The 27,975-nt window shown below is 41.5% G+C and overlaps 1 protein-coding gene and 1 non-coding gene across 3 annotated transcripts; both read right to left on the reverse strand.

Moving 5' to 3' along the window:
- Positions 1–632: 632 nt before the first annotated feature.
- Positions 633–26,871, reverse strand: tmem106a (transmembrane protein 106A). 2 transcript variants are annotated; one of them, XM_078223979.1, is made up of 9 exons: positions 26,813–26,871; positions 21,336–21,416; positions 15,406–15,642; positions 13,044–13,107; positions 12,765–12,924; positions 10,722–10,862; positions 8,757–8,800; positions 7,357–7,410; positions 633–5,783 (listed from the first exon to the last, which is right to left on the reverse strand). In XM_078223979.1, the coding sequence occupies exons 3-9, from the start codon at positions 15,623–15,625 to the stop codon at positions 5,636–5,638; spliced, it is 831 nt and encodes a 276-aa protein (XP_078080105.1). In that variant the 5' UTR covers positions 15,626–15,642; positions 21,336–21,416; positions 26,813–26,871; the 3' UTR covers positions 633–5,635. The 2 variants fall into 2 exon arrangements, with proteins under 2 accessions (XP_078080105.1, XP_078080106.1); XM_078223980.1 differs by lacking the exon at positions 26,813–26,871 and adding an exon at positions 26,724–26,771.
- Positions 7,084–7,277, reverse strand: LOC144501091 (U2 spliceosomal RNA). The gene has a single exon (XR_013499059.1). It is a non-coding gene; the product is annotated as a U2 spliceosomal RNA (small nuclear RNA).
- Positions 26,872–27,975: the final 1,104 nt, after the last annotated feature.

Raw genomic sequence — 27,975 nt, forward strand, 5'->3', positions numbered from 1 at the left:
AAATTATTAGTGGTTCAAACAAAAAAATGTAGTTCCTACTCAACTCAGGCCTTAGAACACATGCCTCCCACCTCCTGGGAGGGATCACTTTGAATCCCTCCAATCAGAATTCTGCCACTCTATAAACAGCTCTTAATTGTTGTAAAAACCCACCTGGTTCACTAATGTCCTTTAGGAAAAGAAACCTGCTGTCCTTTTCTGGTCTGGCCTACAGGTGAGTCCAAATCCACAGCAATGTGGTTGACTCTTAAAATGCCCTCTGAATTGGCCTAGCAAGCCACTCAGTTCGAGGGCAATTAGGGATGGGCAATAAATGCTGCCCCCAGCCAGTGACACCCACATCCCCTTAACAAGCACAAAAAATATATAAAATTGGTAAGCTCGGTTATTCTTTTAAGAGAATTCTATCTTTTTGCCACCAGGGGAAACATTGGGATTTGGAATTGATGCTGCAGGCAAGCCCCAATGTGATAGAATTTCATTCCCTCTGATCTTTCTAACTCATTTCAAAATCAGTAATTTGTAAGTAAAATGTTGAAAGTTGATATCCGAGTCACAGTTGTCTGAGCTACCACGCCTGATTTCCATTAATTACAAATCACTATGAATCTATATTAATTCAACATCACAAAGAAATTTCAATTATTCTTTAATTAGCAACAAAGCCACAATTACAAGACAATTCGTTTGAAAACATAGGGCAGTACGAATCTAAAATAATACTCCATGTGATACACCACTTTCTACAGAACTCTACATTTAAAGTAACATTATTATTAGGCAGAGTACATCAAAAATTCATTAACCGGTTATCTTTTCACTGTGAACATTGACTAGTGGCAGAGAATGAATACAGAACCCTTTTCCCACATTTACAAACGGGTGGACCTTTAAGACCAACACTGTTCATTTTTCTAGTTTCCTTAGGTACGTGGTTACCGTGTTAAAATGTCATTGGGTTTACATGTGGACAGGTGCTCAATAATAATTGGTGATGAAATAATGTCATGCCATCAGTTATTAGCAGAACAACTTATTTTATAATGAGAAGAATATAAACCTCGTACTGAAGCTTTTCAGACTAGTTTACACACAGTGCCCAATTCAGGGACAACCTTTTGCATGGCAGCAGTTACGGGTTTTCAGGATAGGATGTTCTACACCAAACGCACTGACAAATAAATTTGGGAAATTCCATGAATCGTTTATCCAGCTGACAATGAGAAACTGCCTTGGTCCTTTTCACTTAATTACCGAGTTAACCAACAAAATCTCAAGTCCACTGTTAGACTCAATTACTAACTAGAGCCTTAAACTTGCCTTCCATTGAGTGGAAGAATTAATTCATAACAGCTAATTAAACCAAGTCTCACTGCAGGAGTAGTGGTTTACCAACTGTAGTTTAATAAGCTTACTCCACGATTTAGCAGTAATACAGAATGATGACATTAATTGTAACAAGGTGACATATTTCACAGGCTTTATTAATTATCCTGGGCTGCCAGCGAAAGGTATCTTTAGTATGCTTAATGAGGTGGAGTAATGATAACTGCAGAGGAAATACAAAATTGAAACTTAATCCAGGGGTTCAGATCACATTGCAAAGCAGCAAAACCAAGCTTAAATTCACCTGAAGCTCAGGATTAAATTTCAACATTTAATTTACTGCTTTATTTCTGGTATTGTACATTTAAAAATGTGAATGCAGTTACATAAATAGAAGCAAGCTGACTGGATTCAGTGGCATGACAGCTGCTTTACTTATATTAGAAGCCATTTTGGGGTGCAGTGTAAGCTCAAATGATGTGCAGTAAGGTATTGTGATTATTTCAGTATCACAGGTTTATCCATAAATAATGAGTGAAACACAATGCACAGTAAAACAATAAGATAACATGCTAATTACAAACTTTTTTTATTAGTTCCTTCAAATCTAAAATATTCATTGGATTACGGACTTGTCAACCAAATTACTTAAATTGAAGTACCTAACTTAATATATTTAGTCACTAATGTTAGCGTGCATAGCCAAGCAAGTTATCAAATGCTTCCCTTTCACTCCTTCAATTTACTGAAGATTCTGACTCAGGAAAGTTCCACAAGTGCCAACAGTTCTCTTGTATCTTGTCTAAGACAGTGAATAATGGTGGATTATTCAAGTATAGAGGCCAGTTTCCATCTAAACACATCATGCGCAGTTACTAGCAGGAATTTTTGGACTGTAAGCAGGAACTCAATACTTCACTTACCTAGTGCAGGGGCACTGAGACTACCTGTAACATGTCAATGCTGCCCATGCTCAGATGGACACAGACTAGACATCGAATCTGACACTTTCTGTTCTGCATAGCTAAATATCATGTTAAGCCATGAATTTACTAACTTAGGCACGTCTGAGTAATTTACTCTCATTTCTTCGATCACATCCATTGGTTCACAGGGACTCAAATTTTGAACATTTTTATCGTGTGTCTTGAGCCTTTCAGATTTGCACACCACTTCTCAATTTGGTAGTTATAATTGTGTAGCATCAGGCTACGTTAATTATATACACTTAAGCAGGAGTCGCCGCGGCACAATAAATTACAGCACATTGCCATATCAATGTGTACTAACAACATTTTCTGTACACACGCTATTCTGCTCACTTCACAGTTCCTACAACTCCCTCCCTAACAGGACTGAGAGTGCCTGCACCATGTGAGCTGCAGTGGTTCAAGAAGGCGACTCAGCACTTTCTTGAGCAATTAGGAATCAGCATTAAATACCGGCCTTGCCAGTAATTCTCCCAGTTACTATGTGTACCAGTAAATTACTTTAATTGAAGTAGCTAGTTTAATATATTTCAGTCACTAATGTTAGCACTCGTACCGAAGCAAATGCTTCCCTTTCTTTCCTTTAATTCGCTGAAGATTGACGAGGGCAAACTCCACAAGTGCCAACTCTCTCATACCTTGTCCTCACACCCCTCCTCTGACCCAAAGTTTCGTAGCTTTAGCAAATTCTCAATTTAAACTATCAGAAACATGGGGTAAATTTTAAGGATTCATAACACAGCATGTCCTTGTATACCACCAACACATATCCGACATGCCCACAATTTTGGTCCTGCGATAACCGGATATGTCAAATGCATGCAAGATGCCATGAATGTATGTCATTCTAACCAGAAATCAAAGACCATCATAAGGAACAGAATAGGTTGGGTTAATCAGGCTTTCGTACAACTATTTTAGTTAATAATTTCAACACTAGATAGATGGACAGGTTTGAACCTATAACATTAAGTGACTTTTCTGTGACTTAGTTACATGCAACAGAACACTATACTGGGATTAAGTCCCACAAAATCTACTTGCACAAGTCTTCCTTCCTCTAAGAAACCCTTGTCGACCACTCAGTTTTATACTTCCATTGCAAACAGAAAGTGCAAGATTATTGGTGTCACCAAACCCACAAGATGGGGGAACAGAGAGTTTAGCTGAGAAACTAATTTATAACTGAACCGTGGATACGGCAAGATTATACTTTGGCCTGAATCATGCAATGTGGAGAATTATTCTTTAAATCCAGAAATACTGACATTTTCTCAGCATTTAATTGTCTGTGAGGGACATGAGGCAATATTACAACCATTGGTGATGCAAACAGGAAGCAATATTCCAGGTGGCTGAAACATTGAGTAATTTGCAAAATAGTGACTGGACATAATGCAAAAGATTTCACATGTCTGCAAACTGTGGTTGGTGAAACATGTAGACCTGCACTAAAGCACATCGTGTATTTGTGTGCAAGTTTGATGGAAGCAAATCCTACCAAGCCAATTAATTTCTAAGTTGGTCGTTACAGCTGAAGACACACCTTAAGTGACAAAGTATGTTTTAAAAAAATATTTCTCTATAGCAAACCCAATGCAATGGGCAGCGACCACTCCGGAGAACCATATTTGATAATAATGAGTTCTTCCTAAACACCCATCAAAATACATCTTGGACAAGGGCTTGTTGGGGTCCATATTGGTTAGTTTGGGGCAAGAACAATATCCTGCTTTAAATATCATAGGATTAAAAGTGTTTGAGCATAGATGACCAACTGCACTTAGACTGTGTTAAATTGTGACCTTGATATGGATGGAACATTATGGTACCTTCAGTGCTAATTGCTGTTCCCCCACCCCCAAAAGCACTTGAAGTGTGCACACAAGTGGAAAATGTTAATGCGCTCCCCAATGTATTACAGGAGAGAACATTACATAAGTGACAGAGAAAATAGTGAATTACTGCTATTAACTGCAATAATAAATATAAGGCTTTTAAAATAGGCTTATTTGCTCTGTGTGGCTAAGACACAGTCACACTCAGAACTACTTTAGTGCTAATGGACTGGGAACACCTTCTTGGATTGGCTGTGTAATGGCTAAGCATTTAGTAACACAATAAGACTTGCTTTTTAAAAATGTTCCTCTCCAGTATCCTTCCCTCTATTGCTGAAGAGGTGGCATCACGCTGTGGTATGGTCCCATGGGCACACTTTGGCACCACGTGTGGGACTGTCAGTTCATGTGTGTAGCCTGTTCAATTATAGGGAGCTTCAGAGTTGAACCCAATCTTAAGCTTCGCCAGCATTCACAATCTGGAGCAGAAACCACGGTCTACTTTTCCAGCCCTAGCCCAGGGGACACTAAGCCAAACTGTGCACTTTAATCTTTCGCCTCCTCTTTCCACACTGAGATCATCCGAATCAGGACAAAGCAGGGGTCAAAAATGGGATCGTCTTGACTAATGTGGCCCAGGACCACAATACACAAAGTATTTATCCACTGAACCATGCAGGGCCTGCACTGAATATTTTATATAAAATATATTAATTTGCTTTAGTTTTCAGAGTTACACAATGTTTGAAATGTATTAAACAATGTAGCTTTCTGGAATATACCAAATAATGCACTCAGGATGTTCCAAACCTAAGTATTGCACAACCAACTCTGCTTGATAAATTATTTTGCATATCCCATCATTCCATGTTAGCTAGTGGATATCCTGCATTTCTGTGATCTAAATATTTTGATAATTGTACATACATGTATCTTTATAGGAAGTTCAATCTTCATGATCTATAAATACACAAGAACCTCCCAGGTTCTATCTAGAGGGATGTTTACAGATGTTGCACAAAAGAAGCTTTCTGTATGTTCCCATCTCTTCTAATAGGAGGCAATGGTCTAATGAACAAATGGTGACTTATTTAAGGAATTATACATTTAAATTTGGAGGCCATGAAAAGTGCAGCTATTTTATCTGAAATCGATCAACAAAGATCAGTTCACAATTCAGACCCTGTTCATTCCCCAGATGTATTAAACTTATCTTCCAGCTCTGGTAGTTCAGCAGAACTTCCTGTAACTAAAACTGTCAGATTATCAAATCACCATTACATGCTCAATATCCCAAATTAATGTACTCCTCTTACAAGTGTTACATTGCCACACAGAGCACTATAAAATAATCAGGCAGACGGGTGCAGAACTGACTGATGCATTGTCTCATCAGTCCAGGAGCACAATATCTACACAGAGGAGGAAGTGTTTGGGCCATGCTGGAAGCCTTGACTGTAAAGGGCACTAGCACCATTTCCGTTAACTGAGCAGCTCATGCAAATGGTTGTCCTGGGAAGGGTAGAAGGGACTGTGAAGATGGGTGGTGTTGGAGCCACAGTCAACGTATTGGTAGGCATCAAAGGAGACTTGCTCAGAGTGCGACAAGTACCAAGCTGTCACCGTTGCTCTGGAAAAGATGAAAAAGAATAAATAAGAAAACTCTCAGCTGTTTCCTGCTATTATTTTTCTACATGTTTAAAGTTGAAGCTGCATTTACTTTGCTGATCCATTTCAGCCTTCAGAGATGGCTGCAGCTCAGCTTATATTTCAGAAAGATTTCCACACTTAACAGATCTACGTTTAAATTACTTGCTTGCACAAGTACATTTGTTTTAAAGTGACTAGATGGTAGCAGCAGCTTCTCAAAGTGCAATGATACTTGGGGGCATGGAAAACATGAAGGATGTGATTGAAACCATTTCTGTTTCTGGGCAGGGAGATATACTGAGGCTTTAACTTTCAACCCAGTCCCAAATTGGAAGAAACAGCACATTCTTAGTACTTCTTTTTGGGTAAATGCATTTGAGGCCGAAGTCAAAGCCAATACAACATGACTGTGACATCGGATTCGCATGATGTTGAGCAATGAACTTACATCATGCAGACTTCGCTCACGCTTAATGAGAAAGATCCAACAGTGTTTCTGCGCAGTTTCGAACCGGGTACTATGCGCGCGTGAGGCGAACGTGATAACCACTACACTACAGCAAGAGCTGACCTACACAAAAGGTCAGATTGCTTGTTCAAAGTGGGCTGGATGGTAAAGGAACTGTAATAGCACATGTGCACAGCAGTATTTTAAAGCAATAATCCAGGATGAGAGCCTTTCCATTCAATTATTAAATTTACATGGAGGTCACTACAAAAATAAATTGTCTGGCTTTGGTCAGGGAGTCACTATCGCATGGAAACAACGTGCCTGTGCAGAACACAATATCCCATCCTCCATGCTAGGACGGAACACAAAACACAAGTTTGTGAGTGAGACCATTCCATTTCTCCCTTCAGATATGGGCGCACAGAACGCATGCTCTGCAAAGGTAAGAAAATAGGGACAGAAAGAGAAAATGCTGGAAAAACTCCACAGATCTGGCAACATCTGTGGAGAGAGAAAACAGAGTTAACTTTTCAAGTCCGTTTGACTTTTTAAGACCTCTGATGTTGCCAGACCTGCTGGGTTTTCCAGCATTTTCTATTTATGTTTCAGATTCCAAAATCTGCAGTATTTTGCTTACATTTTAGTGAAAAGAATAGGGCTTCTGGTTAAAAGAAAGTGAATTACAGATTCATTTTTTAAAAATACTTTTACAATTCAATCAAATCAAGTCCAATTCAGAGTCTCAACAAGTTGAGACATTTCCAATCCAGGCTGGCAAGACAGGGCAAGCGACCATTTACCCTGTCCTGGGCCTGATCTACATGAGCCAAGCTGATTGGAGGAGGGGCAGGACTTCCTCCTCCAAGGCTTGATCTCATTTGCATCTTAGCCAAAAGGCCAAGATGCTGCTTTTAAAAATTGCTTCATATGAATATGAAGCTTCAATGTACCCTAATGACCTCAACTAAGTGCAGCATCCGATCCATACTACACTTGATCTTAGCCAAAAGGCCGAGAAGCGATTACAGATTCATTTACTTGGATTAAATTCTGCATTCAGAATGTACCAATTAAGAAAAAGGTCTAATCTTACAGTACTTACTGTATTGAGATCACAATATTGTGCACTTTGATTTCAGGCATTGTGCAGTAATGGCTTAAAGACAAAAAGAAAAACAATTATAGATTCTCTGACGCGTATAACAAATTACTTATTAACATCTTTATTTGCATATTGTCGTAGTTCCATCAAGTAATTGATCTTTCAACATAATTAGCATTCATTAATTTTAAATGATTATTTATACCATAAATGCAAATGGTGCTAAACATTGTGAAATCATCAGTGAACATCCTACTTTTGCCCTTATGATGGAAGGTAGGTCATTGATGAAGAAGCTGAAGATGGTTGTTGGCCTTAGGACATCACCACAAGAAATTCCTAGTGATGTCCTGGGACTTAGATGATTGACATCCAACAACCACAATGATCTTCCTTTGTGCTAGGTATGACTCCAATCAGTGGAGAGTTTTTCCCCTGATTTCCAATGACAGTTATTTTGCTAGGGCTCCTTAAGGCCACACTCAGTCAAATGTCCTGGTGTCCAGGGCAGTCACTTTCACCTAACTTGTTGATTCAGCTCCCTTGTCCATGCTTGGACTAAGGCTGTAATGAGGTCAGGACTGAGGGGCCCTGGTGGTCAGTGGTAATAAGCAGGTTTCCTTACCCATGTTTGGCTCGATCCCATGAGATTTAATGGGATCTGGAGACAATGTTGAGGACTCCCTCTTGACTGTATACCACTGTGCCACCACCTCTGGTGGGTCTGTCCTGCAGGTGGGACAGGCCAAATCCAAAGATGATGATGATGGTGTCTGGGATGTTGTCTGTAATGTATGATTTGGTGAGTATGATTATGTTGCTTGACCGATCTGCGGGGAAGCTCTCCTAATTGTGGCACAAGTCCCCAGACGTTAGTAAGGAGGATACTGCAGGGGTGACAGAGCTGAATGTGCCGTTGTCGTTTCCAGTGCCGAGATTGAAGTCAGGTGATCCGTTCGGTTTCATTCCTTTTAGACTTTGTAGCATTATGATACAACAGAGTGGCTTGCTGGACCATTTTAGAAGGCATTTAAGAGTTGAGCATATTGCTGTGGGTCTGAAGTCATACCTGCTCAGACTAGGTAAGGACGGCAGATTTCCTTCCCTAAAAGGACCTTAGTGAATCAGATGGATTTTTACAATTGATGATAGTTTCATGGTCACTATTACTGAAACTAGTTTTTCATTCCAGATTTTGTTAATTGAATTTAAATTCCACCAGCTGCCGTGGAAAGATCTGAACCTGTGTTTCCAGAGCATCCGCCTGGGCTTCCGGACTACTAATCCAGTGCCTTCTCCTACTTGTGCAGGATTAAATGGAAACTGTTGCTGTTAAACCACTGGCAACTCGTTGCTTTGGTCAGTCAATTACAAAACACAATTGTCATTATAATACTTACTACATGCCTAGATCATCTAGCATAGCAGTCACCTCATAGAAAATCTGAAAAACAGAACAAGATATAATCACATTACATAAAACGCCAGCGGGACATGAAACAGTAAAACATAGATGGGAAAAGAAATGTGTGTAAATGGATGTGGATAAAAATGATTAGTTACAGATATAAATCTCACCAAAATTGATGGAATTCAGTAAGTGTTTGAACTGCAAAAAGATATTTAATGAATATGAAACGCTGGGTAACTTTAACAGCAGGAGAAAGAATCTTGTTGAATAATGATGTCTTCCCCACATCTGTGTCAGTAATTTATTAATGTGCACATTGAATTAGTAGGATTCATTAATAATTAGAAATTCTCAATAATTTGAGAGGTTTATTTCTGTGTATCTGGGCTACATATTAGAAAAACAGAAAGTAAAACTTAAAATATATTTGTAACAAAGCATCTTCCTTTCTTAAAAGCCTACTTAGACCATAGGACCATAAAATATAGGAGTAGAATTAGGCCATTCAGCCCATCGAGTGTGCTCCATCATTCAATCATGGCTGATATTTTTCTCATTCCCATTCTCCTGCCCTTTCCCCATAACCCCTGATCCCCTTATTAATCAAGAACCTATCTATCTCTCTTAAAGACACTCAATGACCTGGCCTCCACAGCCTTCTGCGGCAAAGTTCCACAGATTCACCACTCTCCGGCTGAAGAAATTCCTCCTCATCTCTGTTTCAAAGGATCGTCCCTTTAGCCTGAGGTTGTGCCCTCTGGTTCTAGTTTTTCCTACTAGTGGAAACATCCTCTCCACATCCACTCTATCCAAGCCTCGCAGTATCCTGTAAGTTTCAATAAGATTCCCCCCTCATCCTTCTAAACTCCCAACGAGTACAGACCCAGAGTCCTCAACCATTCCTCATACGACAAGCTCTTCATTCCAGGGATCAATCTTGTGAACTTCCTTTGAACCCTTTCCAAGGCCAGCACATGCTTCCTTAGATACGGGGCCCAAAACTGCTCACAATACTCCAAATGGGGTCTGACCAGAGCCTTACACAGCCTCAGAAGTACATCCCTTATCTTGTATTCTACTGTAATTTATTAGATGCTTGTGCGTCCAATAACCCCTCTCTAACTTTTTTCCCCTAATCAGCCCTGTTGTGGCTCCAATCCCCCTTCTGTATAGGTGTATCAGGACACTTTTGCTACGATGGAAGACATTGTATCCTCAAATTGCCTTAGAAATAGCTAACATTTCTTTGATTGAAAGGCAGTCATCATTTGTGAGAATTCCTTTTAAACCAGTTTCCTGTTGCACTTCTTGTGCTATCAACAGACATGTAGTTGAAATGGAAATCATAAATGTAGCAGTAAGTCCCAGTCTTCCTTTACACTGTCAGCACTTTGTTTATATTTCAGACTTCCAGCATCCATACTACTTTGCTTTTATTATTTACATCAGTGCTCAAAATTACCACGCAGCATGGGTCTGAAGTTGAAGACTTTACCGTAAACACCACTATTTAATTCCCAAAATCTGACCACATCTGCTTCAATAAGCTACAGAAGTCGAGCTTAATACAAGCGAGCAAAAACTAGGCCATAAATAAGTATTGGTGATATTAGTGGATGCAAGTTTTAGATATGCTCATGCGCTGCTCTGGTGCAATAAACGATTTCAAAGGAGACTGGAGGGGCATTTGGAGTGTTCAAGACAGAAATGGTGACTAAATATCTCTGAATTTCCTAACACCCTGTCACTCTGTGATCCTTGTGAAATTTGAAACCAGGTATTCGCAACAAGACTCAAAGTTATCAGCCCACTGGAGGCAAAGTTGTGAGACCAGCCAGTCCAGCAGAAAGAGACCCACCGACCCTGTTGAAAACATGATTAACATCACTATTAACAAAGCAATAAAGAGATCAATCCACCAATAGCATCCAAGGTAACACTCAATATTCATTACCTGGCCGCCTCCCAAAGGCCTGAAAACTGTAGTGTTTTTGATGTTGACAGTTCCAAGGACTTCATTAAAAAACACAATCTGCACATTGAGATCCGTAATACTGATGCTGTAGAAGTTGTAGTTTGTTACATTTATTATATTCTGCAAAAAAGAAAAGGTGGCACATCAAGAGCCTACAATGAAACATGTAAAGCACCACAGAATACTTTAACCATAATCTCAGAATTCCTTTCTTTCTGTAATCAGTATAGACTTTTCTATTTCCACAACGGCCACCAATCTGGCTCTTCAGTGAAATGGCAATCTTGTACCAATTAGTGCTGCGCTGTGGGCAGTTTTATGTTATACATTAGGATCTTCTGGGCTCAATTGAAATTGTCCAACCATTTCACAACCCATCATTACAACCAGGAAGCAGAAACTTGCATGCAATCCAATCTTAGGGTAGAAATGGCCACATACTACTCTCCAACTTTTCCACATGGAATAGGAGGGAGTCTCTATCAGATGTCAGTCCTGCGATGTTTTTTTCATGGGTTGTGGGCATCATTGGCAAGGTGAATATTTGTTACCCATCCCTAAGCTGCCTTTTTGAACCCCGTAACCCCTCTGGTGCAGGTATACTCACATTCCTGCTGGGAAGGGAGTTCCAGGATTTTGATCTTGAAGGTGGTGGTGAGCTGCCTTCTTGAACCTAAGCAGTCAATGTATTGTGGGGGACACTGATAGTGCTGTTAGGAAGGGAGACCCAGGATTTTGACTCAGTGACAGTGGAGGAATGGCGATATAGTTCCAAATTAGGATGGGGTGTTGTTTGGAGAGGAACTTGCAGGGTGATAGTGTTCCCATGCATCTGCTGCCCTTCTCCTTCTAAGCGATAGTGGTTGCGCGTTTGGAAGGTGCTGTCAAAGGAACCATGGTGAGTTGCTGTAGTGCATCTTGTAGATGGTACACACTGCTTCAACTGTGCATTGGTAGTAGAGGAAGTGAACGTTTGAGGTGGATGGTGTGCCAATCACACAGGCTGTTTTGTCTTGAATGGTGTTGAGCTTCTTGATGTTGTTGAAGCTACACTCATCCAGACAAGCATATTCCACCACACCCTTGATTTGTACTTTGTTGATGGGTGAACAGGCTTTGGGAAGACTCAAAGCGAGTTATTTGCTTCAGAATTCCCAACCTCTAACCTGCTCTTGTAGCCAGTGTTTACATAGTTGGTCCAGTTCAGTTTTTGATCAATAGTAACAACTGCCAGGGTGTTGACAGTGTGAAATGAGTATGAAGTCTCACAACACTAGGTTAAAGTCCAACAGGTTTATTTGGAATCACGAGCTTTCGGAGCGCTGCTCCTTTATCAGGTGAGTGGAGTCCATTTACCTGATGAAGAAACAGTGCTCCGAAAGCTCGTGATTCAGAATAAACCTGTTGGACTTTAACCTGGTGTTGTGAGATTTCTTATTGTGCCCAACCCAGTCCAAAGCCGGCATCTGCACATCAGAGTGAAATGGTGCATTTTTCCACTTTTGATACCTAGGCCCCAAAATTTCAGGATCTCTAACCTAGACATCATAGATCCTGTTCAAATTCCATTTGAATTTCCATTTAAATAAACTGGCAGGTGGACCTATAGTGCTGAGGGGATCTGATTAAATAATAGTGGTGCCTTCTGATGGGGGAGATTACATGCCCTTGGAGGGTTGAAGATGCAAATTTTAAAATACTTCTTTCTCTGTCAGGGAAACATTGTGCTTTAGTTCAGAATATTATTAATACTCTCTGGGATCAATTATCTTCAAGTCCTTGCATTTCTTACAGGGCCCCACAATGGAACCCTTCACTGCCTACTCTCCACATGTATGACTTCCATTTATCTCAACTCTCGCCTCAGCATAGACCAATGCACCAATAATAACAGATATTGTTTAATTTCGCAATATAAGGTATAGATGTTGGGAGCCACATTACGCAGGTCTTGGCCCTTTTGGTGCCAAACTATTCCTATACCACAGGAGGTTAAATTACATTTTAAAATGATGAACCTACCGTTATTTTGAGAATAACTCTATAATTCAACTTGTCATCAGTGACGTAGGCTGACTTTATACCAACATGTTCCACTTTAATGGAACGTGGGAAAAGGAAGAAGATCGCAAGTCCACTAATCAGAAGGCTGATCACCACAGCGACTGCCACAGAAAGCTTCCTGAAAAGTAAATCATATCCCAGCATTGAAACTGCTTCCCTTCTTGTATAATGAAAGATTTCAGTTCTGGCTGTTGGTGAAACACTAAATTGTTGCAACAGTAAAATATTAATACTGACGTTCGTTGTGGCTGCAACCTCTGGTCACTGTACGGAATCAGAGCAACCAGCTCATTCTCTTGGCCTGGAAATGTTAAAAAACAAGAACTTTAAAATATCATCACCCAGAGTATTCACATGTGAAATTTTGGAGCTTCTGTGGAGCGCGTGCTATCACGCTTATCTCTGAATTTTAAGATCATGGGTTCAAGCCCGACTTTAGAGATTTGAACAAGTAATCTTGGCTAACACTCCAGTGCAGTGCTGAGAAACTGCTGCGCAGTCAGAGGTGCCATCTTTCAGATGTGACGTTAAACTGAGGCTCTTTAAATGGCTGTAAAAAATCCCACCATACTATTCTTGGCTAACATTTCCTCAACCAACACCACCCGGAACAGATTATCGGTCGTTTATATCACTGCTGTTTGTGTGCAAACTGGCCGCCACGTTTTCCTAATTTACAACAATGGTCAGATTTCAAAAATCCTCATTGGCTTGGGACATTCTAAGTTTTAAAGACACAATTTATTTTTCTTTTAGAATGTTTTATAAAGGCAGTGTTACATTGATTATGCATCAGATAGTATTCAGCCTGTTCCTTTAAAACCACAAGATCTTATTGCTGTAAATAGGCCCATCTTGAAGTCAATTCAACAATGATTTCACTTAAAGTTATTGAAGAGTAATTTCTATCCTGTGGGAACGTTAACTGAAACTAGCTGGACTGAATCATGCCTGCCTATTATGTAGGTGCCTGCTTCAAAGTGGGGAATGACTAATTTCAGCCGATAAAGAACACATAGGTGACAAAAAAATCAGCTTACTACAAATTATAATCTAAAATATTTGCAATTATAATGGTTACCCCATCATTGGGTTAGACTATCAAATTGGCAGATTAGGTTTGCCCTGAAGACTCGTGAATTGCTTTTGAGTCAGGAATTCTGTGAAGCAACCATAAGACTTTGAAATTTATTTTGATTAATAGTTTTGATTTCTTATAGGACTGTTATTTACATTGCTGTATTTGCTTCAACTTCACAGGGAAAAGAGACATTAAGCTGAACTGAAATAGAAACAGAAAATGCTGGAAATACTCAGCAGGTCAGGCAGCATCTGAGGGGAGAGAAACAGAATTAATTTTTCAGGTCAGAACCCAATGAAAGGTCATCAAACATTAACTTTGTTTCTCTCTCCACAGACGCACCTGATCTGCTGAATATCTTCAACATTTTCTCTTTTTATTTCAGGTTTCCATTATCCGCAGTAATTTGCTTATGTGATAAAGCTAAATTGGCAAGCTTTAGTTTTCCTTGTTTTCCTACTTGCTGCGGTTCTTGTGACAGGTGGAGTGAGCCCATTTAAAACATATCAAAGACACAAGGCCCAAGTTACAAAACAGAACTGCAAAGATTTTGAACCTTTATTCATTTTAAACAGATGTAATAAAATGAAGTAATGCAGCCTCTGTTTAATCTTACTCCTTAATAAAGTTGGATTGGTAGTTTGGTCAATGCTGTCAGTCAGTGTAGTCTTTTCATTCTTTGGAGAGATCAGGAAGGTATACTAGCATCATGTACTTATTCCCCAATGCTAAGTACTCATTGCTTTCCCAAAGAGTCACTGTCTAGAAACTTTGTACAAATGGTCACATTTGTTCATAGGGAATGCTAAACCTCTCTATGGAAACTGACATTTGCTTGAATTTGAACAACAGGTATTTAGAGAGAGTCCAAGTCATACAAGAAAACAAGGAACTCTCCAGTAAATGACTAGCATTGGCAACACTGATTCAGACAACTTCTAAAGTAACACCAGTTAAGATCAGAAAGCATGCCTTTTACAACACACTTAACCTATGGAAAAGGATGTAGCACAGAACAAAATGCTGATTAAGTCTTGCTAATATTATTTTATTATTACTATAAATGTTATAGTATAAATACTATCACAGTAGTATTTTATAATACACTGGCCCCAGGTCTTCCTTGGGTTGTCAGAAGGACCATCAACAATGTTTGCACTAATACAGAAAGTGTTTGGATTGCTATGGCTTATTTTATTTATTTGTGTTACAAATTACATTAACACTGCAATGAAGTTCCTGTGAAAATCCCCTAGTCACCACACTCCTGCGCCTATTCGGGTTCACTGAGGGACAATTTAGCATGGCCAATGCACCTAACCAGCACAGGTCCCTGGCGCTGTGAGGCAGCAGTGCTAACCACTGTGCCACCCAATTGGTTGGTTATGCCGACAACGAAATTTCCTTCTCCTTCAACTGTTGGTGGCAAGGTGTTTCTATTTGGGAAAAGAAAGATGAAGCACATTTTGCCAGAGTAGCACCAAACGTCGCACCAATGTGGGTAAGAAAACTACCTACCTCTTGGTATTCTTCCTGTCCCTTGACAGGTGGGACACGTGATGCTCTCTCTTCCCACAAACTCTACGTATGGAACATGGGAATTGGCCTCTCCATTACTGTCATGTACTTCATTTGTGTTCTCGGGAACAATTCCATTAGTCTCTGGCACAATAGGTGTGGTATCCTCTTTCTTGCTGTGTCTTGGGAAATTAGGTAATTGAGAAAATGATTTCCCCATGGTTTCTTATATTTGTCCTGTAACATGAAATCAAAAATATAGAATCATACTCTTATGGCGATAACAAGTACTGAAAATGTTTAAAAATACATTTCAAAGCATAAACATTAAGAACCTGTATCACAAAACTTATAGTCCCTTTAGTTACACTGGAATTAACATACTGGACTAGCTTTGTGCTTTTAAAATACAGCTTCTGTTCTGTGTAAATATCTTGACTAAACAAGAACATGAGGCTGGAAGTACAAAGAGAGAAAATTTGATGGGTTGAGTGACTTCTTCGCATTTTTGAACTCGGGCACAAATCCCAACAAGTTATTTCGCCACTGACCAGGCCAACGTTAACTTGCAGTTCAGAATCTGAACAAGTATAAAAAGGAGAAATCATCACGGCTCCATCTTGTGTCATTTTGAAGTTACAACTGCTCCCATTTAAGGCAGCACTTTCTGGTAGTACTTAAATTCACAAAGCTTTCCAAATACTGTGATTCTCATCCTCATGTTAGTGAATCAATTATTACATATAAATACAGAAAAGTGGGAAAGTTCTCCCTGGTGCTTTGGTCAATATTTATGTCTTAACCAACACCACCAGAAACAGAAAATCTGTTAAATTCTCACATTGCTAATTGGAGGACCTCGCTGTGTACAAATTGTTTATGTTTGTTTAATTAGAGTCCCAAATAGCCTTACATTAACACTGCAATGTATTTAGAAAGAGGCAAACTGTCACACTGATCATAGTAAGAAGTCTCACAACACCAGGTTAAAGTCCAACAGGTTTTTTGGTAGCACAAGCCACAAGCTTTTGGAGCACCGCCCCTTCATCAGGTGAGTGGGAGTTATGTTCACAAACAGGGCATATATAGACACAAACTCAATTTACAAGATAATGGTTGGAATGCGAGTCTTTACAGGTAATCAAGTCTTAAAAGTACAGACAATGTGAGTGGAGAGAGGGTTAAGCACAGGTTAAAGAAATGTGTATTGTCTCCAGCCAGGACAGTTAGTGAGATTTTGCAAGCCCAGGCAAGTCATGGGGGTTACAGATAGTGTGACATGAACCCAAGATCCCAGTTGAGGCCGTCCTCATGTGTGCGGAACCAAGATAGCCAAGTTCCGCACACATGAGGACGGCCTCAACCGGGATCTTGGGTTCATGTCACACGATCTGTAACCCCCACAACTTGCCTGGGCTTGCAAAATCCCACTAACTGTCCCGGCTGGAGACAATACACATCTCTTTAACCTGTGCTTAACCTTCTCTCACTCACATTGTCTGTACCTTTAAGACTTGATTACCTGTAAAGACTCACATTCCAACCATTATCTTGTAAATTGAGTTTGTGTCTGTATGTGCCCTGTTTGTGAACACAACTTCCACTCACCTGACGAAGGAGCAGTGCTCCGAATGCTTGTGGCTTGTGCTACCAAATAAACCTGTTGGACTTTAACCTGGTGTTGTGACTTCTTATTGTGCTTACCCCAGTCCAACGCCGGCATCTCCACCTCACATTGATCATAGCCAGAAGTTCCCATTTGAACAACTTAGCTGTACAAAACAGGAAGTCTCAACTTTGATCTCCAATCTGACTTGAATTATCTGATCCCAGAGTCATAATAGTAATTAAAAAGGTGAGGAAATTAAAATGGTTCCTATGATTGTGTACACACACACACACCCAAACCCGTGCGCGCACACACAGCTGATTGGACCTGGGTAAAATCCTGGGTGGAGTAATGGTTTGTCAATACCAATTGTATAGCTTACATATGAAGAATTATCACTAGCCAAGGTACTGGCAGAGCTGCCAGAAACTTTTGAGGTCTAAGAAAAGGGGGAAAGGCAAAGAAAACAGAATGTAAATAGAAAGGATGAAAATGCCATGAGCCTGAAAAGCAGTGGCTTCAAAATCTGTGAGGATCATCTGTGTAGGACTCCCTCCAAATATATTGATGTTAGGAAGTGAGGTCAGGTGAACTGAGACACGTGTTTAGCAGCAAGGTCATGCAAGTAGCAGGCAACTTACAGGAAAATCACAAGTTGTCACTTTTGCTCAACATCCATTGTTTTCCATCTAGTCATAGAATCTCAACAGTGCAGAAGGAGGCCATTCGGCCCATCGAGCCTGCACCTTTACAATCCCACCCAAGCCCTATTCCCACCACCTCATATATTTACCCTACTATTCCCCCTGACATCTCCCTAACACTATGGAGCAATTTACCATGGTCAATCAACCTAGCCCACACATCTTTGGACTGTGGGAGAAACCGGGGCACCCGGAGGAAACCCACGCAGACATGGGGGAGAATGTGAAAACTTCACACAGTCACCCAAGCCGGGAATTGAACCTGGGTCCCTGGTGCTGTGAGGCAGCAGTGTTAACCACTGTGCCGCCCCTATTGATACCCATCAATGGAAAACCCGCAGTTCGCCAGCAAGCCACCGCTAAGCATTGCTGCTAAAATCAAAAATTTCATAAGGCAATAATTTTTATAAAGCAATAGAATCAACAAACACAGAAGACGATAGTCAAATATCTGATGGCATTGTGTACTCCTTTTATCCCATTGGCAGATCTCAGGGGGTATGGGACTTGACTTTGAACTAAAGATTTTTTATTTGATTTATTATTGTCACATGTATTAGTATACAGTGAAAATTATTGTTTCTTGGGTGCTATACAAAGCATACTGTTCATAGAGAAGGAAAGGAGAGAGTGCAGAATGTAGAGTTACAGTCATAGCTAGGGTGTAGAGAAAGATCAACTTAGTGAGGTAGGTCCATTCAAAAGTCTAATGGCAGCAGGAAAGAAGCTGTTCTTGAGTCGGCTGGTACATGACTTCAGACTTCTGTATCTAATTAGGGAATTGAGAGATTAGGGAATAACCTCTTAAGGATTACTAATTTCCAAGTTGTTTGCACTGCAAATTACAAATATTCATGAAGGATACATGTTTATCAATAATCCCAAAACCTAGAGTACTTCCAGTGCAATCGGATATTAATCATTACCTATCGAGATCCGTAAAGGTTTGAGATATGTGAAAGTAGGTGAAAAGGAAATTAGTGAAAGCTTCTGGAAATAATGGATGTTAACAGTAAAATCTAATGATGTAATTATAGCTTTCAAAACAGAGCAAAGAAAGAGTAGAAAATCTAACAAAATTGTAAATGTATTAAGAAAATGCCATAAAATCAAAAAAATCAAAATGGGTAAGATTTGTCTTCAAGTGAAATATTGTTTAAAGTATTAAACTTGGGAGAAAAGATTTTGTTTTCAGTTTCCTTTTGGTTGGAGCTTATGCAGGAGAACCTGAGATCCTGATAGTGATCATGGCCCACAAGCTATTCCTATCACAAATATGTGGATATCCAATAAGGAACCAAAGTTCACCACGTCAGCCAATCCTCAGAATAGATTATTTACCCGTCCCTTGCTGTTGGGAATAATGTACGTCAAAAAGTCATACATAAAAGCAGAAAAATTATCCTTGTAAAAAGATAAAACAAATTTAAAAGTCAATAGTTCAGGTGCCATTATCGAGTGGCTTCTGTGACCATGTGAGCAATCAATAAATGTCACTCAGCCAAATTTCTGATCACTGACACTGATAGAAACTAAAGCTGTAACCAGCAATGTTGAAGGTTTGGTGTACTGGAGCAGCAACATGCAATTCCATAATCTGGTATTTCATAGAATTAATTCTCCACTGTGTTCCTGATCTCAGCAAAGCAAAGCAAAGGCTAGATGATGTGTAAGGAGGCATCCATGCCACCGGTATCTCAGTGTGGACAGAAGTATAGGTGTTTCCTGTACCTAGTTTCCAAAAAGTCTGGCAGAGCTTTGTGCAAGACTCTGATGTAAATGTATGCATGGATGTGAACAAGAATCCCATTGGCTGTCACGTATAGACACATTGGTTTGTCAATTATGCTCATTTGAAAATTACTCTGGATCTAAGTATATTTCATTAAATTTCTCCGTAAGAATATTTCTTCAGTGAACGTTGTACTAATTAAACATTTTAATTCTTCGACTGCACCTTTTAATTTTTCATGTCACTAAATTTAAAATCTGAGAAAAATGATTTTCCACATATTTAAAATGAACACTGCTGGAATGAAGAAGTGAGAAGATTTTTTTTTTTAAATCAAGCTGTTTCAAGTTCTGATGCTGAAATACAATGAGGGTTATCTGGCTACTTCTCCACTGTCTGCACTTAAACTATCCCAAAGGTGACCCAGCTTTCCGCTGCCTGAAGGATATCACTGCAGTCCACTCGTGTACAAACACATCTTTAATCCTTCAATACTTTCCTGAGGTTCAAGATGAACACATCTGTGTTGCAGAATATCAGTGAAAAGGCTGGATACTGAGTTGTAATGCAAACATTCAAAAAAAAATGTGGTCACCTTTGTAATAAGGGAGGAAAAAGTGTGCGTCAAAGTTACACCTCTCGTGCACTTTCTAACCGTCAGCCAGTTAAAACAGCAGAGCCTGAGGTCATGGTGGTATGTAGGGGAAGAGCAAGGGGAGGAAAACTTATAAGTTAAGGCTGGTACTTCTCCTAAATCCATACCTTTCCCTCTCCTCCCTCAGATTTCTTGTAGTTCTTTCCCTTTTTTTGTCTTTATTTTTCATTTAGTTTAACATTCCTTTCATCGAGTCAACTTTTTATGCCCAAATGATTTTTCAGTTCAAACCAGCTTCTTTCTGCAAGTTTGTCTCAGGCAAAAAACTTATAATGCCTCGTTGTGCTTGCCTTATTGGTCCCCAAGCGGTTGGTTTAGTTTGATTTGATTTATTATTGTCACATGTATTATCATACAGTGAAAAGTATTGTTTCTTGCGCGCTATACAGACAGAGCATACTGTTCATAGAGAAGGAAACAAGAGAGTGCAGAATGTAGTGTTACAGTCATAGCTAGGGTGTAGAGAAAGATTCAAAAGTCTGACAGCAGCAGGGAAGAAGCTGTTCTTGAGTCGGTTGGTACGTGACCCCAGACTTTTGTATCTTTTTCCCGAAGGAAGAAGATGGAAGAGAGAATGCCCGGGGTGCGTGGGGTCCTTAATTATGCTGACTGCTTTTTCGAGGCGGCGGGAAGTGTAGACAGAGTCAGTGGATGGGAGGCTGGTTTGCATGGTGGATTGGGCTACATTCACAACCTTTTGTAGTTTCTTGCGGTCTTGGGCAGAGCAGGAGCCATACTAAGCTGTGATACAACCAGGAAGAATGCTTTCCATGGTGTATCTGTAAAAGTTAGTGAGAGTCGTAGCTGACATGCCAAATTTCCTTAGTCTTCTGAGAAAGTAGAATTTTAAAAAAGAGCTCTTGAAGTATGGACTTGCTGTTTAATAAAAGCAACAGGGTAAAAACACTGAAGACTGCGACTCCAAAATGTGTCATTCTCTAAAGCATCACAGTAGTGTAGTTAAGTGAAGGAGCTAACTGCGGAAGATAGTTGCCAGCTTAATGATCTAACAGACAGATGTAATACCTCATTCATTGTGGCACAACCTGAAATAGGCCCTGATTTTGTTGGAGTTTATGATTCTGCCTACACGACTGGACAGTTTTACACTGAACAGGACACGAACCAATTTCTCATTACATACATGTTGCAGCTTAAAACTTACACGGTTGCAAGAAATTAATGCAAAAAAATTCCCAAATGTATATTTTTGCTCCAAGTTATGCTTACCTCCCTTTTGGATAATTGGTCATTCAGAATATCTGAGATTTTATCTCCTCTTCTCCAAACATATCTTCGTACAAAAGGAATCTAAAAGAAAGGAACAATAACAGCTTGCTAGGCTATTTTGAACTAGCAATCGAGAAGCAGGAGGTTGTAGTGTGTTTACCAGTCTATAAGGTAACCCTGTAAATTTGAACACTGTAATTTCAATCCACAAACCACAATTTAACTTTCTTGCCGGATGTGTAAATCTATGATTGTTTGATTTTATCCAAAAATAGAAGGTATAAATAACAATATAGGAGAGGGATCATTATTCCTTCAATAATTTATTAACTCCCCTGCTCTTTTTGTACAGCCCTGCAATTTTCTCCCCTTCAAGTATTTATCCAACTCCCTTTTGAAAGTTACTAATGAATCTACTTCCACCATCCTTTCAGGTGATGCATTCCAGATACTAATAACCCATTGGGTAAATGAGCCATCTTACTTACAAATATATCTCTCATGTGTGGTACAATGTTTGATCTGTAATGATCTGTTGTGTCACTGTCACACTGATATACCTTAAGTCTGCAATTAACACAACCTCAAGCAGCAAGCTGTCTCAGAGGGTATGCATACGTTGTTATCACAACCTGATCTTCCCATGGTATTGGATTGTTTTCCTTCCTGAATGTCACTCGCTCTACCAGAGTTTCACCTGATTTCATGTTTATATGGGACAAAAGAGTTTAATCTACACTGAGGCTGGTTAAAGTTTATTTGTCACAAGTAGGCTTACATTAACATTACAATGAAGTTACTGTGAAAATCCCTAGTCGCCACACTCCGGCGCCTGTTCAGCTACACTGAGGGAGAATTTAGCATGGCCAATGCACCTAACCAACACATCTTTCGGACTGTGGGAGGAAACCGGAGGAAACTCACGCAGGGGAGAACGTGCATACTCCGCACAGACAGTGACCCAAGTTGGGAATCGAACCCGGGTTATTGGCGCTGAGAGGCAGCAGTGCTAACCACTGTACCACCATGTCACGGTGGTAGGAGTCGGGGGAGAAATGAAGTGCTATTGTTTGTTTTGCCTTTCCTGAGCTATGTTTAAATTACTTTGTTGTAGTCTCAAATCCATGTCAGGAGTTAACTGTGACTCCATGTAAAGGGAGCATTCATTTGGAGTCCATCTCAACATGGTTGTACCTATAATGTTTATATGATTTGATGATTCAATAGTACAGTCTGTGATTAATGACCCAAAGTGATCCAGTTGGTGGTTATGTGTTCATGCTTTGTTTATATGTTTAATTATTTTCAGTTCTTGCACATTTCAGAGTGCCAATTCAAAGCAAGACAACTGTTAATGCCACTAATGCTCCCGAGGGCAGAACAGAAAATTAAATGGCACAGATAACAGAATGCATTATGCTACTTTTAGTATAAAAATAAACTATGGGGTTATATGCCTTGCCTCAGATCTGTCGAAGCACAAACCCTCTGCATATTTGCTCTGCTGTAAAACTCTATGACTCAATGTCTCTCCCTGTATTTCCTAAGATTCAAAATAGGGAGATTTCCAATGCAGTTGCGTCTGAGACTCATTCATGTCTTTGCTACCTCAAGTCTTGACCGTTCAAGTAACCTCCTTGCTCGTATCCACCCCACTATAAGCTCAACTCATCAAGATTGTCACTGTTCTTGCCTCCTTAAAGCTTACACAGCAGGTTTAAAATTTTATTTATTAGTCACAAGCAAGCTTACAGTAATACTGCAATGAAGTTACTATCTCTTGATGAAGAAATTTCTCCCAAATTCTCTATTAGATTTGTTAGTTATATTTACAGTCCCAAGTTCTGGTCTACCTGCAAGTGGAAACATCTCTACATCCTAATCTTATAGAAGTCTTTATCTGGTCTACTTACATTAAAATAATGTCTCAAGAGCCATTAGCCTGTTGAAAATATGGATAATAAACAAGAGGGGGAAAAAAGAGGGAGAACACCTCTATAGGATCAAAGGGAATGGATGTGAGGACCACAAGGAGGCAAATGGAGATGGGAAGTAGCTTTAGAAAAGAATCGTTGTAATGACTGCATGTGTAGCCTACAATGGTGGTGCAAAGAAAACGGGGACAAGCAATCATAGAATCCCTACAGTGCAGAAGGTGGCCATTTGGCCCATCAAGCTTGCACTGACAAAATAAACCCAGACCCTATCCCCGTAACCCCAGATATTTACCCTGCTTGTCCCTCTGACAGAGAGGGGCAATTTAGCATGGCCAATCTACCAAACCCACGCATCTTTGGACTGTAGGAGGAAACCGGAGCACCCAGAGGAAACCCACACAGACATGGGGAGAGCGTGCAAACTCCACACAGACAGAGATCGGAGATTAGAATTGAACTGATAGCCAAGTTCCGCATTCATTAACCATGATCTCGGGTCCCTGGCACTGTGAGGCAGCGATGCTAACCACTGTGCCACCATGTCAGAAGATTGGAGGGGTGTAAAAGAACAGAAGTGAGAGACGGTAATTCTTTTAGGGTGGCTGCAAGGCTCAGGGTGGGGGTGGATATGCATTCTTCCCAATGCTTTCCTTAGACCAAACGGATAGTGGCACATGAGATTTGAACTCTGAATCTCCTGTTTACTAGACAGGCACTTTAACAAACTAAGCGGAGAGGTCACATGACACCAGGTTTATTTAAAATCACGGGCTTTTGGGGCGGTGCTCCTTTGTCAGATGAAGTGGAGCGAGGTGCGCAGGCACAGAATATATAGACAGAGTGACAGCAGCCTGACATTAACAGGTAATCAAGAGTGTCAAAGGGTAAGTACAGACAGTGTAGGCCGGCTGAAAAACAAGTAATCACGAGTGCTAGACAAATGCAAGCAGTAACCTCTGCAGGACATGACAGATCATCGACACAGATACCACCATCACACCGGGGAAACACCACCCGCCAGGTACACGGTATGTACTCATGCATCTCGGCCAATGTAGTCTACCTCATACGCTGCAGGAAAGGATGCCCCAGGGCATAGTACATCGGCGAGACCATGCACACATTACGATGAGGGATGAACGGACACCATGTAACAATCATCAGGCAGGAGTTTTCCCTCCCAGATGGAGAACACTTCAGTGGCCAAGGACATTTATTTGGTCTCTGGTCTTCAGGTAAGCATTCTAGATGCATGACAATGCAGAATCGCTGAGCAGAAACTGATAGCCAAGTTACGCACTCATTAACCGTGATCTCGGGTTCATGTTGCACTACATGTAACCTCACCATACTATTCTGTGGGGGAAAAATCTCCCTGACTGTCCTGTTCTGACATCATGCACACTTTGATTACAGGTGATAATCTCTCCACCTGAATTAGTTTGCATAGTGTTTAGCACCATCTCACTCTTTGATTGTTTGGAACTATCTCTCTGCCTTAAATTATCGGTTTTTAGGTCATCCCTTCACTTGTTATACAGCTTGTCGACACATTACATATGCTGATTATACTTAACTGCTTGCATTGCACTCGTGATTACTTGTAAAGACTTGTTATTCAGCATTGTCTGTACTTATCCTTTGACATGCTTGATTACCTGTTCGTGTCAGACTACCGTCACTCTGTCTATATATTCTGCGCCTGTGTACCTCGCTCCACTTCACCTGACGAAGGAGCAGCGCTCCAAAAGCTTGCGATTTCAAATAAACCTGTTGGACTATAACATGGTGTTATGTAACCTCGCATCTTGTCCACCCCAGTCCAACACCGACATCTCCACATCTTAACAAATTAGGCCACAGCGCCGACTGGTAGCCAGGCAGGGTTCAAACCTGGGAACCTTCTGGTCTGTAGTCAAAGGCGTTATCCATCGCGTCACTGACCCAGAACGAATGATCAGTTCACAGTTCATGCTCAATAAGTGGACCAAATATGGAGACAGACTCAATGTATCTCAGGCGAGGATACCATTGGAACCCACGCATGCAAATCATAATGGATTAGCAGTCCATCACCATAACCACTCGGCCACATGGTCAAGCAAGTTTACTAAATTCCGATTTGTGAAGGTCAATAAATCTTGAAGCCAGTTAATTGGGACAGAAGAGGCCAGTGGATTTTGAAAGGGGTGTGTGGGGGGGGGAATAGAAAGATGAGAGTTGGACAATTGGTGTGAGGGGGGATTGATGAATATTTTAAAGTCACAATAGATAACACAACTTACAAATAGGGCAATCAATGCCAAAAGTGGTGAAAATTTACAACGGTGTTATATGGGGGGGGGGGGGGGGGGGGGGGGGGAGAACATTTCAAAGAGATGGAGAGGAGCCCCCCAAAGCAGTAAACCCCCACTGAAAAGGTGAAAGATTGAAAGCAAATAAACTGTTTCTCGCAGAGGGTGGTGAATTTGTGGAACTCGCCGCCCCGTAGCGCGGTGGAGTCTGAATTGTTGAATGGTTGCAAGGAGGAGAAATATATTTCTAATTAAAAAAAGGGATAAAAGGGATATGGGGAGGTGGATTTGAGTCCAGGGAGAGATCAGCCATGATCTGATTGAATGGCGGAGCAGGCTGGAAGGACTGAATTTGCCTACTTCTGCTGCTATGTTTGAATCTGGAGTGTCAGCTGAGCAATGAAGGTTAAAGGCAGCAGAATAAACAAAACAAAAAAAAGGTGCCAGTCCAGGGCTGCTGCTCCAAACGCTGTGGAAACTGGGGCACAGGAAGGAAACCCCCAGTGTAAAACCCACCCCAATTCCACACTAAAAAAAACACCAATTCCCCTCCCCAATGGGGTAAAATAAACAGCAATTATACAACCTCCTGGGGTGGGGGTGAACAGCAAGCTGGAGATGGGCTGCATTGTGCAAAGGGCTCCAATTGAGCCCATAAACAAACTGGCAGCCCTGGGGGGGCGGGTCGTCTCTGAGGGGGGACAGGTTGGGGATCCTGGGGAGTTTCTGAGGGGGGACGGGCCGGGCGACCTGAGGGTCTCTGAGGGGGGGACAGGCCGGGGATCCTGAGGGTCTCTGAGGGGGGACAGGCCGGAGATCCTGGGGGTTTCTGAGGGGGGACAGGCCGGGCGTCCTGAGGGTCTCTGAGGGGGGACAGGCCGGGCGTCCTGAGGGTCTCTGAGGGGGGACAGGCCGGGGATCCTGGGGGTCTCTGAGGGGGGGGACAGGCCGGAGGTCCTGGGGGTTTCTGAGGGGGGGACAGGCCGGGCGTCCTGAGGGTCTCTGAGGGGGGACAGGCCAGGGATCCTGGGGGAGTCTCTGAGGGGGGGACAGGCCGAGCGTCCTGAGGGTCTCTGAGGGGGGACAGGCCAGGGATCCCGGGGGTGGGCTCGCTGTTGCACGGCCACTGTCGCCATTCGTCATCCCGGTTTACCGACCTCTCTCAGAGTCTCTATTCACCCTCCCCTCCCCGCGGTCGGGGGGTTTATTCGCTCCGTGTTTAACCCCCAGTCGGAATTTTACTCACCCGCCGCCGCTGCCGCCCCCTCACCCCGCTTCTGGCTGCAGCCTCCACCGCCCCGCTCCGGCCACTCCGAGTACTGCAGCCTCCCATTGCAACAACAGCAAATGCTTCCTCCCACCTCCCTGTGGGAGCTCCTTCTCACACTCAAATAGTCAGGAATGCCACCCAGCCCCAACTCAAATAGTCAGGAATCCCTCCCCCTGCTGAAACTCAGTCAGGAACTTTTCCAAGCTCAGATAATCAGGGACCCCCCCCCCTCCCCTCCCTCTCTAAAACTCAAATAGTCAGGAAATCTCCCTCCCCCCCAACTCAAAATCAGGACCCTTCCACCCCAACTCAAATACCCCCAACTTTTCAAACCCAAATAGTAAACAAAGTGCTGCCCAGGCACTAATTTTACATGGAAGTGTGGCCATTTTGAGTGGGTGAAGAGATTTTTTTAAAAATCAAAATGGTTACAGGGATTTTAGCTGCAAGCTTACAGATTTGGATAAACTCCAGTTGCATCCAATTGGAACAAAGGAGGCGAAGTGGAGAGGTGTAAAGGCTATGACAATTTAGGTAAAGTAGGCAAAGAAAGTTCATAGAATCCTTACAATGCAGAAGGTCATTCGGCCCATCGAGCCTGCACCGATGCCAACCCCACCTAGGCCCTATCCCTGTAACTCCATGTATTTACCCTGCTCGTCCCCTATATTAAAATGCAATTTAACATGGCTAATCAACCTAACCTGCACATCTTTGGAGTGAGGGAGGAAACTGGAGCACCTGGAGGAAACCCACACATACATGCAGAGAACGTGCTGACTCCACACAGGCAGTCATCCAGGGTCCGAATTGAACCTGGGTCCCTGGTGCTGTGAGGCAGCAGCGCTAAGCACTGTGCCGCCCAAGATTCAAAGATTAACAGGCAGATTGAAGGTGGTGGGCAATAATGGGCGAGGGGAAGAACTTTTCCTTACACAGCAGTGAGTGGTAATGACCTGGACCTTGCTGCCTACGGTGGAGATGATGACAACCAGTGATCTCGAAAGGAAATTGATGGGCACTTGAGAAATAAACTTGCAGAGCTACAGTGAGAAGAGCAGGGGAATGGGTCTGACTGGAGTACTCGTTGAATGCCAGCATGTTCGCAATGGACTGAATGGCCTCCTGTGCCATAATGA

Source organism: Mustelus asterias, chromosome 11 (assembly GCF_964213995.1).
Source record: "Mustelus asterias chromosome 11, sMusAst1.hap1.1, whole genome shotgun sequence".
Classification (NCBI taxonomy): Eukaryota; Metazoa; Chordata; class Chondrichthyes; order Carcharhiniformes; family Triakidae; genus Mustelus; species Mustelus asterias.

Coding starts and splice junctions, on each gene's coding strand:
- tmem106a (XM_078223979.1), bottom strand. CDS start 15,625: ATGGGGAAATCATTTTCTCAATTACCTAATTTCCCAAGACACAGCAAG. Junction 8,801..10,721: donor GGCCTTTGGGAGGCGGCCAG/GTAATGAATATT, acceptor TCTGTTTTTCAG/ATTTTCTATGAGGTGACTGC. Junction 7,411..8,756: donor CTAGATGATCTAGGCATGTA/GTAAGTATTATA, acceptor TTTGTCTTTAAG/CCATTACTGCACAATGCCTG.